Raw genomic sequence first — 16,944 nt, 5'->3', positions numbered from 1 at the left:
CTGTACAATTAACATTTACCTACTTAACATGTTAAATAACTGTAATGTTAGCGTTTAGTCATCAGCATATAAATGTTAAACAGCTATAGAGTTAGCGTTTTTCCACATTAGCATGTAATGTTAAACATCTGTAAAACTAGCATTTAGCTACTTAGCATGTTAAATAACTGTAGTGTTAGCGTTTAGTCATCAGCATATAAATGTTTAAACGGCTATAGAGTTAGCGTTTTTCTACGTTAGCATGTAATGTTAAACATCTGTAGAATTAGCATTTAGCTACTTAACATGTTAAATAACTGTAGTGTTAGCGTTTAGTCATCAGCATATAAATGTTAAACAGCTATAGAGTTAGCATTTTTCCACATTAGCATGTAATGTGAAACATCTGTAGAATTAGCATTTAGCTACTCATAATGTTAAATAACTATAGTGTTAGCGTTTAGTCATCAGCATATAAATGTTAAACAGCTATAGAGTTAGCGTTTTTCGAACATTAACATGTAATGTTAAACATCTGTAGAATTAGCATTTAGCTACTTAGTATGCTAAATAACTGTAGTGTTAGCGTTTAGTCATCAGTATATAAATGTTTAAACGGCTATAGAGTTAGCGTTTTCTACGTTAGCATGTAATGTTAAACATCTGTAGAACTAGCATTTAGCTACTTAGCATGTTAAATAACTGTAGTGTTAGCGTTTAGTCATTAGCATGTCATATTAAACATCTATAGACTTAGCATTTAGCTACTTAACATGTTAAATAGCTGTGAGGTTAGCTTTTAGCCACATTAACATTTGAAATGTGGGTGCTTACAGTTACTTAGCTACATTAGCATGTAATGTTAAACAGCTGTAGAGATAGCATTTAGTTACTTAGGATGTTAAATAGCTGTAGGGTTAGCATTTAGTCATTAGCACATAGATGCTAAACAGCTAAGAAGTTTGTATTTTAAACAAAGCTTGTGTTTATGACTTTGTTATTGTTATTATCTCAGCAGGTCTTTGTTTTCCTGCCAAGTCTGGATTTAAAAGTAGAACAGGAGGAGTTATATTTAGAGGCTTTTGTTGGAGTTAAAAGGAAAGAACAACAAAGAGAGCGATCAAATGTTCCCTAAATAGCATTTTGACTGTTAGCTAGCTAAGTGTGTTTTCTTGTCTTGTCGCTGACATTTGCCTTGCCTAGCTTACAGCTAAAGGTTGATTTAAGCTGCTAGCACCTTCACGATAAAATACATGAAATGTGAGTAGAAGCTGAGCTCATTAAATCTGAACCCTTCGTCTCTTAGCAGTTAGCGCACAGCTCGGGGAATGAATGTGAGCGAAGATAAAAGGTGCAGCGGGCCAGAAATAATGGCCAAGCGACAAGTACGCCAGGCGGTGGCCTACAAAGTGACTGTGACGCTAAGCTAGTGCGGCAGCGGCGTGTCCCATTAGTCCGCCTTTGTCTCTCATCAAATTTACACTCGCTCTTGCTTTGAATCGGACAAAACTACTTTGCTTTCCAACGCCAAACGTCACGGATCCACCAGTTAGCGCTTTAGCATGAAGTTGTTGAACTTTTTGTTAGCTCGCTTAGCATGTTGACTGCATTGTCCGCTGGCATGGCAGCATCATATAAGTATAGAGGAGGTAAGGTTGTCATTTTCCCTCATTCCTGTGAGAATCCTGCGTGTGACTGAAGCATGAAGGAGCGGGACTATCCAGGACTAGCTGCAGTGTGCTCAAACAACCACCAAGTAGCGCCTGCGAGCAGATAATACTCTATCATCTCTTCCTCTTTCGGACTTTTTTTTTTTTTTTTTAATCGATTTTTGAATATTATCATTCCATTTAGAAATGGGATGAATACCGTATTTTTTTGACTATACAGGTAAAAGCCAGTAAATTAGAATATTTTGAAAAACTTGATTTATTTCAGTAATTGCATTCAAAAGGTGTAACTTGTACATTATATTTATTCATTGCACACAGACTGATGCATTCAAATGTTTATTTCATTTAATTTTGATGATTTGAAGTGGCAACAAATGAAAATCCAAAATTCCGTGTGTCACAAAATTAGAATATTACTTAAGGCTAATACAAAAAAGGGATTTTTAGAAATGTTGGCCAACTGAAAAGTATGAAAATGAAAAATATGAGCATGTACAATACTCAATACTTGGTTGGAGCTCCTTTTGCCTCAATTACTGCGTTAATGCGGCGTGGCATGGAGTCGATGAGTTTCTGGCACTGCTCAGGTGTTATGAGAGCCCAGGTTGCTCTGATAGTGGCCTTCAACTCTTCTGCGTTTTTGGGTCTGGCATTCTGCATCTTCCTTTTCACAGATTTTCTATGGGGCTAAGGTCAGGGGAGTTGGCGGGCCAATTTAGAACAGAAATACCATGGTCCGTAAACCAGGCACGGGTAGATTTTGCGCTGTGTGCAGGCGCCAAGTCCTGTTGGAACTTGAAATCTCCATCTCCATAGAGCAGGTCAGCAGCAGGAAGCATGAAGTGCTCTAAAACTTGCTGGTAGACGGCTGCGTTGACCCTGGATCTCAGGAAACAGAGTGGACCGACACCAGCAGATGACATGGCACCCCAAACCATCACTGATGGTGGAAACTTTACACTAGACTTCAGGCAACGTGGATCCTGTGCCTCTCCTGTCTTCCTCCAGACTCTGGGACCTCGATTTCCAAAGGAAATGCAAAATTTGCATGGTTGGGTGATGGTTTGGGGTGCCATGTCATCTGCTGGTGAGAGATTGTATAGCATGTTCTATATGTTATAGTTATTTGAATGACTCTTACCATAATATGTTACGTTAACATACCAGTTGCTTATTTATGCCTCATATAACGTACACTTATTCAGCCTGTTGTTCACTATTCTTTATTTATTAGGGCCCGCATGGCCCATTGCATAAGGACTCCCAAAGGGAGTCCTTATGCAATGGGCCATGCGGGCCCTAATAAATTTGTAAGGTTTTATTATTATTATTCTCCCGCAACTTTGCACTGTAATTTGACCCCCTTAACATACTTCAAAACTCACCAAATTTTACACACACATCAGTAATATACGGCATAACTTTTTATCAAAAAACCAAACCGCAAAACAATTGCGCTCTAGCGCCCCCTAGGAAGAAAAAAAAACTAGACTGCCTGTAACTCCCACTAGAAAGGTCGGAGAGACATAAAACAAAAACCTCTATGTAGGTCTGACTTAGACCTAGTTCTCATAATTTTACATCCTCGGGCTAAAATCAACAGAAAGTTGGCAATTCCCCCTTCAAGACAAAAAAGTACTAAAAACAGTCACTTTTGCCTCTTTGAGCTCTAAATTGACCCCCTTAACATGCTTCAAAACTCACCAAACTGAACACACACATCAGGACTGGCTAAAACTGTGATCTAATGAAAAAACCTAACCCCAAATCTAAAAATTGTGCTCTACCGCAATTTTTTTATAAAACGCAGAAAAAACTGCTCCTCGGAAGACAAAAAATGACAAAACTGCCTGTAACTCCCACTGGGAAAGTCGGAGAGACATGAAACAAAAAAATCTATGTAGGTCTCACTTAGACCTACATTTCATAGATTGACAACCCCCAGCAAAAATCAACAGGAAGTTTGCTATTCCCTCTTAAAAACAAATTGTTTGTAAAAACCGGTCACCTTCCTTCAAAAACTATCTCCTCTGAGCGCGTTTGTCGTTTCGGCTTCAAACTAACACAGGAGAGAGATTGAGCCCTTGTGATTACAACGACAGAAGCGCTTTTTTTCTAACTGCTCCGGTTTTTATTTTATGAGCCTTCAAAGAACCGCTGCGCTGATGCTGCTGCGCTGCTGTTTTTTTAAGATGGCTGCTTAAAAGCAGGAAGCACCAACGTGCCCACACAATGCAGACAAGGTAGGTACACTAGACAAAAGTCTTGGGACACTTCAGACTAAACGTAGACAAAAGTATTGGGACACTTAGGACTAGCACCTGCCAAATACGCGGGCCCGACCAATGCTGCTTGCAGCTTTAATTTTAAATTGCCTTTCAAATGTCTATTCTTGGTGTTGGCTTTTATCAAATACATTTCCCCAAAAAATGCGACTTATACTCCAGTGCGACTTATATATGTTTTTTTTCCTTCTTTGTTATGCATTTTCGGCCGGTGCGACTTATACTCCGAAAACTACGGTAAGAATTGCGATTCGGACATGAATCGATTTTTTTCTGCACCCCTAACTAGTAGTATAAATAATCATAGTAATAGTGATAATATTAGTAAAAAATGTTTTGAATTAATTAATAAATTGTGATGATGATTTTTTTTTAAATAATGTGTCTAAAATGATGAATTATAAATAATTATACATAATACAATCCTGATGTATAAAAATCAAGATTTGGACGCGGATCGATTTTTTTGTGCATCACTAACTGCTAGTATGAATAATGATAGTAATAGTAATAATAATAAAAAAAAGTATTATATTTTTTAAATGGATTTTTGAAAATGATTAGTCGATTTAGAATCACGAAGAATAAGAATTTGTATGTTAATAAAAAATCTTTGCGCATCCCTAACGAGTAATATAAATATTTATAATAATAGTGATAATTGTGTTAAAAAATATTTTTTTTAAATGATAATTTTTTTATTTTTTTTTAGATTTTTGAAAATTGTGAATAGACTTAGAATCGGGATGAATAAGAATCATGATTCGGACATTAATCGATTTTTTTGTGCACCCCTAATTAGTAGTATGAAAAATTCTAGTAACAGTGGTAATAGTTTAAAAAAAAAAAAAATATATATAATTTTTTTTAATCGATTTTTGAAAATTATGACTCAAATTTAGAATCGGAATAAATAAGAATTGTAATTCGGACATTAATCGATTTTTTGTGTGCACCCCTAATTAGTAGCATGAATTAATTATAGTAATAATTGTGAATAAAATAAATAAATAAAAGATTATTATTCTTTTTTTAAATCGATATTTTAAATGATGACTCGATTTAGAATCACGAAGAATAATAATTGCGTTTTGGACGTTAATCGATTTTTTTTTCCGCGCATCTTTAATTAGTAGTATAAATATTTATAGTAATAGTGATTATTGTGTTAAAAAAGAAAAAAGAAAAAAAAAAAAGATTATTTTAATTTTTTTTTATTTTTGAAAATGATTAATAGATTTAGAATCGGGATGAATAAGAATTGTGATTCGGACATTAATAAAAAATGTTGTGCACTACTAATTAGTAGTTGGAACACTTATACTAATAGTGCTAATAGTTGTACATTTAAAAAAAAACATTATTATTCTTTTTTTTTAATCGACTTTTGAAAATTATGAATCGAATTTAGAATTGGAATAAATAAGAATCGTAATCCGGACATTCATCAATTTTTTTATACATCCCTAACTAGTACTATGAATAATTATAGTAATAGTGATAATAGTAGTAGAACAATTGAAATAAAATAAAATAAAAAATATTATTATATTTTTTAAATAGATTTTTGAAAATGATGAATCGATTTAGAATCACGAAGAATAAGAATTCGGATGTTAATCGATTTTTTTTGCGCATCCCTAACTAGTAGTATAAATAATTATAGTAATATTGATAATTGTGTTAAAAAAATAAAAAAATAATAATGATTTATTTAAAAAAAAAAAATCGATTTTTTAAAATGATGAATAGATGCAGAATTGGGATGAATAAGAATTGTGATTTGGACGTTAATCAATTTTTTTTGGTGCACCCCTAATTAGTAGTGTGAATAATTATAGTAGTAGTGATAACAGTAGTAGAACTATTTAAATAAATAAAAATAAAAATATTATCATATTTTTTAAATAGATCTTTGAAAATGATGAATTGATTTAGAATCACGAAGAAGAAGAATTCCGACGTTAATTGATTTTTTTTGTGTATACCTAACTAGTAGTATAAATATTCATAGTAATTGTGATAATTGTGTTAATTTTTTTTTTTTAATTTTAAATATATGATTTTTTTTTTAATCAATTTTAGAAAATGATTAATCGAATATAGAATTGGGATGAATAAGAATCGTGATTCGGACATTAATCGATTTTTTTTGTGCACCCCTAATTAGTAGTATTATAGTAATAATGGTAATAGTTGTAAATGAATATTAAAAAAAAAAAAGAAAAGATTATTATTCTTTTTTTTTTAATCGATTTTTGAAAATTATTAATAGATTTAGAATCGAGATGAATAAGAATCGCAATTTGGTTGTTAATAAAAAAATGTTCGTGCATCCTTAACTAGTAGTATACATAATTACAGTAATAGTGACAATAGTAATAATTTTAAAAAAAATTATGATTTTTATTTATTGATTGATTTTTAAAAATGATGAATTGATTTAGAATCAGGATAAATAGGAATTGTGATTTGGACATTAATCGATTTTTTTGTGCACTCCTAGTTAGTAGTATGATTAATTATAGTAGTAGTGATAATTGTGTTAAAAATAACAAAATTATGATTTTTTTTTTTTTTAATTGATTTTTGAAAATGATTAATCGAATTTGGAATCGGGATGAATAAGAATTGTGATATTTTTTTTGTGCACCTCTAATTAGTAGTATGAATAATTATAGTAGTAGTGATAACAGTAGTAGAACCATTTAAATACAATTAAAAATACTATCATATTTTTTAAATAGATCTTTGAAAATGATGAATTGATTTAGAATCACGAAGAAGAAGAATTCCGACGTTAATTGATGTTTTTTGCGTATCCCTAACTAGTAGTATAAATATTCATAGTAATAGTGATAATTGTGTTAAAAAAAATTCTTAAATTTTAAATATATGATTTTTTTTTTTTTAATCGATTTTAGAAAATGATTAATCAAATATAGAATTGGGATAAATAAGAATCGTGATTTGGACATTAATCGATTTTTTTGTGCACCCCTAATTAGTAGTATTATAGTAATAATGGTAATAGTTGTAAATTAATATAAAAAAAAAAAAAAAAAGATTATTATTCTTCTTTTTTTTTATCGATTTTTGAAAATTATTAATAGATTTAGAATCGAGATGAATAAGAATCGCGATTTGGTTGTTAATTAAAAAAAAATCCGTTCATCCCTAACTAGTAGTATAAATAATTACAGTAATAGTGACAATAGTAATAATTTAAAAAAAATTATGATTTTTATTTATTGATTGATTTTTAAAAATTATGAATTGATTTAGAATCAGGATGAATAAGAATTGTGATTTGGACATTAATCGATTTTTTGTGCATCCCTAGTTAGTAGTATGAATAATTATAGTAGTAGTGATAATTGTGTTAAAAATAACAAAATTATGATTTTTTTTTTTTTAATTGATTTTTGAAAATGATTAATCGAATTTAGAATCGGGATGAATAAGAATTGTGATATTTTTTTTGTGCACCTCTAATTAGTAGTATGAATAATTATAGTAGTAGTGATAACAGTAGTAGAACCATTTAAATACAATTAAAAATACTATCATATTTTTTAAATAGATCTTTGAAAATGATGAATTGATTTAGAATCATGAAGAAGAAGAATTCTGACGTTAATTGATGTTTTTTGCGTATCCCTAACTAGTAGTATAAATATTCATAGTAATAGTGATAATTGTGTTAAAAAAAATTCTTAAATTTTAAATATATGATTTTTTTTTTTTAAATCGATTTTAGAAAATGATTAATCGAATATAGAATTGGGATAAATAAGAATCGTGATTCGGACATTAATCGATTTTTTTGTGCACCCCTAATTAGTAGTATGAATAATTATAGTAATAATGGTAACAGTTGTAAATGAATATTAAAAATAAAATAAAAAAAAGATTATTATTCTTTTTTTTTAATCTATTTTTGAAAATTATTAATAGATTTAGAATCGAGATGAAGAAGAACCGCGATTTGGTTGTTAATCAAATTTTTTTCCGTGCATCCCTAACTAGTAGTATAAATAATTACAGTAATAGTGACAATAGTAATAATTTTTTAAAAATTATGATTTTTATTTATTGATTGATTTCTAAAAATAGGATAAATAAGAATTGTGATTTGGACATTAATCGATTTTTTTGTGCACCCCTAGTTAGTAGTATGAATAATTATAGTAGTAGTGATAATTGTGTTAAAAATAACAAAATTATGATTTTTTTTTTTTTTATTGATTTTTGAAAATGATGAATTGAATTTAGAATCGGGATGAATAAGAATTGTGATATTTTTTTTGTGCACCTCTAATTAGTAGTATGAATAATTATAGTAGTAGTGATAACAGTAGTAGAACCATTTAAATACAATTAAAAATACTATCATATTTTTTAAATAGATCTTTGAAAATGATGAATTGATTTAGAATCACGAAGAAGAAGAATTCCGACGTTAATTAATGTTTTTTGCGTATCCCTAACTAGTAGTATAAATATTCATAGTAATAGTGATAATTGTGTTAAAAAAATTTCTTAAATTTTAAATATATGATTTTTTTTTTTTAAATCGATTTTAGAAAATGATTAATCGAATATAGAATTGGGATAAATAAGAATCGTGATTCGGACATTAATCGATTTTTTTGTGCACCCCTAATTAGTAGTATGAATAATTATAGTAATAATGGTAACAGTTGTAAATGAATATTAAAAAAAAATTAAAAAAAGATTATTATTCTTTTTTTTTAATCGATTTTTGAAAATTATTAATAGATTTAGAATCGAGATGAATAAGAATCGCGATTTGGTTGTTAATAAAAAAAAATTCCGTGCATCCCTAACTAGTAGTATAAATAATTACAGTAATAGTGACAATAGTAATAATTAAAACAATATATATGATTTTTATTTATTGATTGATTTAAAAAAAATTATGAATTGATTTAGAATCAGGATAAATAAGAATTGTGATTTGGACATTAATCGATTTTTTTGTGCACCCCTAGTTAGTAGTATGAATAATTATAGTAGTAGTGATAATTGTGTTAAAAATAACAAAATTATGATTTTTTTTTTTTTTAATTGATTTTTGAAAATGATGAATCGAATTTAGAATCGGGATGAATAAGAATTGTGATATTTTTTTGTGCACCTCTAATTAGTAGTATGGATAATTATAGTAATAGTGATAATATAAAAAAATAAAATAAAATAAAAGATTATTATTTGTATTTTTTCATCGATTTTTGAAAATGATGAATCGATTTAGAATTGGGATGAATAAGAATTGTGATTCGGACGTTAATCAATTTTTTTTGGTGCACCCCTAATTAGTAGTATGAATAATTATAGTAGTAGTGATACCAGTAGTAGAACCATTTAAATAAATACAAATAAAAATATTATCATATTTTTTAAATAGATCTTTGAAAATGATGAATTGATTTAGAATCACGAAGAAGAAGAATTCCGACGTTAATTTATGTTTTTTGCGTATCCCTAACTAGTAGTATAAATATTCATAGTAATAGTGATAATTGTGCTAAAAAAAATTCTTAAATTTTAAATATATGATTTTTTTTTTTTTTTAATCGATTTTAGAAAATGATTAATCGAATATAGAATTGGGATAAATAAGAATCGTGATTCGGACATTAATCGATTTTTTTGTGCACCCCTAATTAGTAGTATGAATAATTATAGTAATAATGGTAATAGTTGTAAATGAATATTAAAAAAAAAAAAAAAAAAGATTATTATGCTTTTTCTTTTATGGATTTTTGAAAATTATTAATAGATGTAGAATCGAGATGAATAAGAATCGCGATTTGGTTGTTAATCACATTTTTTTTGTGCATCCCTAACTAGTAGTATACATAATTACAGTAATAGTGACAATAGTAATAATTTAAAAAAATTTATGATTTTTATTTATTGATTGATTTAAAAAAATTATGAATTTATTTAGAATCAGGATAAATAAGAATTGTGATTTGGACATTAATCGATTTTTTTGTGCACCCCTAGTTAGTAGTATGAATAGTTATAGTAGTAGATAATTGTGTTAAAAATAACAAAATTATGATTTATTTATTTTTATTGATTTTTGAAAATGATGAATCGAATTTAGAATCGGGATGAATAAGAATTGTGATATTTTTTTTTGTGCACCTCTAATTAGTAGTATGGATAATTATAGTAATAGTGATAATATAAAAAAAATAAAATAAAATAAAAGATTATTATTTGTATTTTTTTCATCGATTTTTGAAAATGATGAATCGATTTAGAATCGGGATGAATAAGAATTGGCGTGTGACGCAACAGGCCGAAAGCGCCGCAGGGACGTTCCTGCTCGCCACAGCGTCCGACTGGAGCGCGGCGAAAGTCTTTGTTGGCGGGGAGCAGGAAGTGGTTGGCGATGGCGACGGAGTCACATGATGTTGACAAACAAAGAAAAGACCAAGCGGTGAAGACGAGGATGATGAGGATGAACTGGACCACTGTCTTTGTGAGGACAACTGTCGCCACGGCAACGCACTCGTCTCCTCTCTTGGAATGGACGTCCTCACAAAGAGAAGTGTGTGTGTGTGCGTGCGTGTGTGTGTGTGTGTGCGTGTGTGTGTGTGTGTGCGCGCTCACTTTGCTCTCCTTCTCCTCCAGCAGCGTCTCCAGCTTCTTCTGCGCGGCGCGTCCTTCGTGGTCGTCGCTGACGATGAGGATGATGTGGTTCCAGCGGAACTCCCTCATCAGGTCGAACCAGACGTTGGCCTGGTGCGAGTACGGCGGCACGGTGCGCAGGAAGGACAGGTGGATGCTCTGAGGGACGGCAGGCGTCACGTGAGCACGCCGCCGCAAGATGGCCGACACTCACCTTGTCGGAGTAGATGGACATGCGCGTGGTCAGGCCCACCACGGGGATGCGGTAGAAGCCCGCCGTGTAGGAGACGGGCGTGGGCGTCAGGTGGTCGTTGGACTGCGGCGGGTGGCTCACCAAGATGGCGTACACCTGCAGCACGGGAAGAGCGCCATCGTTGACGCGCGCGCGGGTTTAATCCCGCACGGGCGGATTAACGGCGTGCTAATCTAACGGGCGCCATGTTGGCCCCTTTTGGTCACCTGGTTGTAGATGAGGTCCTCGCAGACAGACAGCGCCATCTGGATGGCGTTGGGCTTGTGCGTGACGGAGATGGCGTTCATCTTGAACTTGTCGCGGCCGTAGACGGCGTTGGCGTGGCTGACGGCGTCCTTGAACACCTGCTCGTAGCGCTTCTGGCTCAGCACGGCGCCCACGTTGACCTGCCGCGGCTCGCAGCCACACAGCGCCACCGAGCTGCAGTGCAGCACCGCCAGCAGCAGCGTGCAGCGCACCTCCACTGGGGGGCGACACCACGTGACGTCATCGCTCACGCAACAATAAAAGCTGGGACTTACTCTTTCGGACGCTGCTTCCAAAATAAGAGTCGTCGTTGGGCGTGACGTCACAGGCTGAGATGGGCGCCCTGTCGTCATCCACTTGGAGAAGCTTCTTTTTCTCTTCCTGCCGCGCGTCCGCGTCCTGTTGACTCCCGCGCTGTTGGCTGCACGCGACAACCACACGGACGTCAGTCGCGTCCGACACGCACGCACACACACACACACACACACACACACACGCACACACGCACACGCACTCACCTTTGTTTACCTCTCCTCCGGTCTGCGTGTGCGCGTCCGCGCCAAATGACCTGATGATGCTGGCGAGCTCGCGCCTGTCCTTGATACTCACGCGCGCTCCCGAGGCGGAGGACAGGAGGCGCGCGGGCGCGGCGACCGCGAGCACGAGCCGATCCCGCTCTGCTTGTTGTGAGTTAATGAAGCGAAGACGCGCACACGCGGTCACGCACATGCGCACACACTCGCTGGCCACTTCATTAGGCACGGGCGCGCGCGCGCGCACATTCAACAGCTGTTTCTAATAATGTGTGTTTGTGTCCGGTAGAGACGTGACACGTGACACGAATGTTGACATGTTCACGTCCGTGTTTACAAGCGGAAACAAACACCCTGGCTCTGTTACCATGGTGATGGTCGCCTCATATAGCCTGTAATTGCTCGTACGTGTCAGTCAAAGATCATGTGACCTGATTGACATGACTTCTGACAATAGGTGTGTCCTGCTGTGTGACGTCATCACACCAGCAGACACATGACCTCAATGTCGGCCACCCGTGCACGTGAGTGTCGGGTGGGGGAGGGGCAGGCCACCACTACTAACAAGTGATGGATCAGTCCATCCATCATCCATCCACCCATCCACCCATCTATCATCCATCCATCATCCATCCATCATCCATCCATCATCCAGCTATCATCCATATATCCATACATCATCCAGCTATCATCCATCCATCATCCATCCATCATCCAGCCATCATACATCCATCCATCATCCAGCCATCATACATCCATCCATCATCCAGCCATCATACATCCATCCATCATCCAGCCATCATACATCCATCCATCATCCGTCCAGCATTCAGCCATATATCCATCCATCCATCATTTATCCATCCATCCATCCATCCATCATCCATATATCCATACATCCATCATACATCCTCCATCATCCATCATCCATCCACCCATCATCCATATATCCATCCATCATCCAGCCATATATCCATCCATCCATCATTTATCCATCGATCCATCCATCCATCATCCATATATCCATACATCATCCATCCATCCATATATTTATCCATCATCCATCAATCCATTCATCATCTATCCATCATATATCCATCCATATATCCAGCCATCATCCATCCATCCATCATCCATCCATCCATATATCCATATATCCATCCATCATCCAGCCATATATCCATCCATCTATCATTTATCCATACATCCATACATCCATCCATCATCCAGCCATATATCCATCCATCACCCATATATCCATACATCCATCATCCATCATCCATCCACCCATCATCCATATATCCATCCATCACCCATCCATCCATCATGCATCCATCATCCATCCATCCATCCATCCATCCATCATCCATCCATCCATATATTTATCCATCATCCATCGATCCATTCATCATCTATCCATCATATATCCATCCATATATCCAGCCATCATCCATCCATCCATCATCCATCCATCCATATATCCATATATCCATCCATCATCCAGCCATATATCCATCCATCCATCATTTATCCATACATCCATACATCCATCCATCATCCAGCCATATATCCATCCATCACCCATATATCCATACATCCATCATCCATCATCCATCCACTCATCATCCATATATCCATCCATCACCCATCCATCCATCATGCATCCATCATCCATCCATCCATACATCATCCATCCATCCATATATTTATCCATCATCCATCAATCCATTCATCATCTATCCATCATATATCCATCCATATATCCAGCCATCATCCATCCATCCATATATCCATATATCCATCCATCATCCAGCCATATATCCATCCATCCATCATTTATCCGTACATCCATACATCCATCCATCATCCAGCCATATATCCATCCATCCATCATTTATCCGTACATCCATACATCCATCCATCATCCAGCCATATATCCATCCATCATCCATATATCCATACATCCATCATCCATCATCCATCCACCCATCATCCATATATCCATCCATCACCCATCCATCCATCATGCATCCATCATCCATTCATCCATACATCATCCATCCATCCATATATTTATCCATCATCCATCGATCCATTCATCATCTATCCATCATATATCCATCCATATATCCAGCCATCATCCATCCATCATCCATCCATCCATATATCCATATATCCATCCATCATCCAGCCATATATCCATCCATCTATCATTTATCCATACATCCATCCATCATCCATCCATATATCCATCCATCATCCATATATCCATACATCCATCATCCATCATCCATCATCCATCATCCATCACCCATCCATCATCCATCCATCCATCCATCCATCCATATATCCATCCATCATCCATCCATCCATCATCCATATATCCATCCATCATCCATATATCCATCCATGTATCCATCCATCATCCATCCATCCATCGTCCATCCATCCATCCATCCATCCATCCATCCATATATTTATCCATCATCCATTCATCATCTATTCATCATCCATCCGTCCATCATCTATCCATTCATCCATCATCCCTCCATCCATATATTCATCCATCATCCATCCATTATCCATCCATCATCCATCCATCCATCCATTTATATATAGCACATATCCTCATTAGTGTCATGTCTGTTCATGTTTTTGTTTGGCTTTGTTCTGTTTGGTTTTTGGACTCTTTTTAGTTCCTGTTTACGCTCTCTTGTTTGGTCACCGTAGCAACCCACTAGTGTCACGTTTGGACTCACACACCTGTGTTAATCATGATCACTACTATTTAAGCCTGTCACTTTCTGTTGGTCGTCCTGGCGACATTACCTCTGTTGCTTCTGTTACTAGACTCATGCTACCCTTGTTATTCCAATGATCACGTGTCCATGCCATTGTTCCATGCTTGTTCCAAGTAAGTTTGGTTTATTCTTGTCACAGTAAGTGTTTTCGTTCTCATGTCCATAGTTTTTGCCCAAGTGCTAGTTTTTGTTTCATAGTCAAGTTTTATCTCCGCCCTGTGCGCGCCTTTTGTTTGTACCCTTTTGTTTGTACTTTGTTAGAATAAATATGTCCTTACCTTCACGCCATGTCCGCTCCAACTTTTATTGCATCTCGGGAAAACACGCCCCAAAGTCCACGTGATGACAATTAGAGGTATATTTAATTCATGTTCACAACATATATGTCTTAAATAGCAATAATTCAAATATATTTGACTATTAAGTATTAATATTCAGTGTCTGCATGAAATAAACATTAAATATATTTGACTATTAAGTATTAATATTCAGTGTCTCTGCATGAAATAAACAACATATTATTTCATGATATTTGCTGTCTCTTTCATGTTTAATTTGCTATTATTCAATTAATATTCACAGTTTTTTGTGTCTTGAATAAATATTTAACTCAGAGTTTTTAAACCTAATATTCACACATTTATTCAAGCTATTTTTAATATAATTTATTCAATATTCACTGTTTCTTTCTGTCTCAGACATTTATTTTAATATTATTTAATTATTATTATTCACCGTGTCTGCCTAAAATAGAGATTTAATCCAGAGTAATTTTTATAATATTTGAATAATATTCAAATGTTTTCCATCTGTCATAGAAATGTAATTCAAAATGATTTTAATTATAATTATTAAAATTATAATTTAAATTGTAATTATAATTTTAATATAATTTAAAATTATAATGATATTCGCTGTCTCATTTTGTCTTAGATAAAGTTGTCTTAATATCATTTAACTATTATTCACGGTCTTTTTAGTCTTAAATAAAGATTTATTGAAGTTATTTTTAATATTATTTAATTAATAGTCACCGTCTAATTCTGTCTTAGACATTTAATTCAGTTATTTTAATATTATTTAATTCATGTTTACAACCTTTATTTAACCAGATAAGAACCCCATTGAGATGAAGATCTCTTTCACAAGGTGACCTGGGCTAGAGGTCAACAGCACAAGTCACAGAGCACTTTCAGAGAAGTAATATGTTAAAACATACATTTAAAAATGCATAAAAGAGAACTTAAAACAATAAAGATTTACACCTTTTAAAATCACAGGCACTGTGCAAACGTTTCTCGCTGTCTGTCCCTCAGGATAGAACAGAAGGCTCCAAATGGAAGTACAAACCCCAAAAGCAGTGAAGTTGTGTAAATGGTCAATAAAAAGAGAATATAACAAATCCTTTTCAACTTATATTCAATTGAATAGACTGCAAAGACAAGATATTTCATGTTCACACTGACAAACTTGAACTTAGACTTTAATGGCAGCAACACATTGCAAAAAAGTAGTCAGAGGGGCATTTTTACCAGTGTGTTACATGGCCTTTCCTTTTAACAACACTCAGTAAACGTTTGGGAACTGAGGAGACACATTTTTGAAGTGGAATTCTTTCCCATTCTTGCTTGATGTACAGCTTAAGTTGTTCAACAGTCTCCCTTCTCATATTTTAGCCTTCACACATTTTTAATATCTGGACGACAGGCAGGCCAGTCTAGTACCAGCACTCTTTTACTATGAAGCCACGCTGCATTGTCTTGCTGAAATAAGCAGGGGCGTCCATGATAACAACATATGTTGCTCCAAAATCTGTATGTATGTCACGTTCAAACACAGGACATCTATTAAACAAGACAAAAGGCAAGGAATCAAACAGAGACAGAATTCAATTTGGACTCAATATTGAGGAGAGACATGGCCACTGCACTCTCTGTACAGTCCTGCACCACGCTCTGACGAAGAAGGTTTTCGTCTCCTCTTTTAATTCAGATGTTCCATGTTCACGCACCAACATATGTCACAGCAGGAATGGTAAGTGTGTAAAAGAGTCATTGTTTTCGGTCGCTTTGAAGTCCAAGAAGAGGATTTCTCGGGCTTGGGCTCTTCCTGGATCCAGCTGAGGCAGGTGTTGGAGGACAATGGATAACCCCTCCCGTCTCCTGACCACAGGGACTTCAAGAGGGCAGCGGGTCGTAAATAGCATTGACTTCAGTTACCAAATAGTTGGAAGAGAGTTTGTGAAATACTTCAAAGAGAGTTCATTTAACACTTCAAAGAGAGTTCCTCTGGGAGTTGAGCAGATCCTGCCATCTGTCCGTGTTGAAATCACAGTGGCGTTTCACGAGCCTTCTTCCTCTTGTTAGGCCTCGAAAGACAGCATTCATAATACAACGTTTCTTTTGTGATAACTTACAAACAATTATTCTAACAATGTACCTTTCAGCATTAATGGTGCCTTCACAGATGTGTAAGTTACCCATGTCTTGGCCACTAATACACCCC

At 34.8% G+C, this 16,944-nt stretch overlaps 1 protein-coding gene across 2 annotated transcripts in view; it reads right to left on the bottom strand.

The window, feature by feature from the left end:
* grin1b (glutamate receptor, ionotropic, N-methyl D-aspartate 1b) overlaps positions 1 to 11,794 on the bottom strand; it is a 53,206-nt gene extending 41,412 nt beyond the window's left edge. The window contains exons 1-5 of one of the 2 annotated variants that reach the window (XM_061979997.2): positions 11,624 to 11,794; positions 11,381 to 11,526; positions 11,066 to 11,322; positions 10,821 to 10,955; positions 10,589 to 10,765 (exon numbers count right to left, since the gene is read on the bottom strand). In XM_061979997.2, the coding sequence (XP_061835981.2) occupies positions 10,589 to 10,765; positions 10,821 to 10,955; positions 11,066 to 11,322; position 11,381 (570 nt within the window). In that variant the 5' untranslated portion in view covers positions 11,382 to 11,526; positions 11,624 to 11,794. The remainder of the gene's footprint in view (positions 1 to 10,588; positions 10,766 to 10,820; positions 10,956 to 11,065; positions 11,323 to 11,380; positions 11,527 to 11,623) is intronic. The other variant, XM_061979999.2, reaches the window with a different exon arrangement.
* Positions 11,795 to 16,944: the final 5,150 nt, after the last annotated feature.

Source organism: Nerophis lumbriciformis, linkage group LG20, assembly GCF_033978685.3.
Source record: "Nerophis lumbriciformis linkage group LG20, RoL_Nlum_v2.1, whole genome shotgun sequence".
NCBI lineage: Eukaryota > Metazoa > Chordata > Actinopteri > Syngnathiformes > Syngnathidae > Nerophis > Nerophis lumbriciformis.
This window is presented reverse-complemented; position numbering and strand designations above follow the sequence as displayed.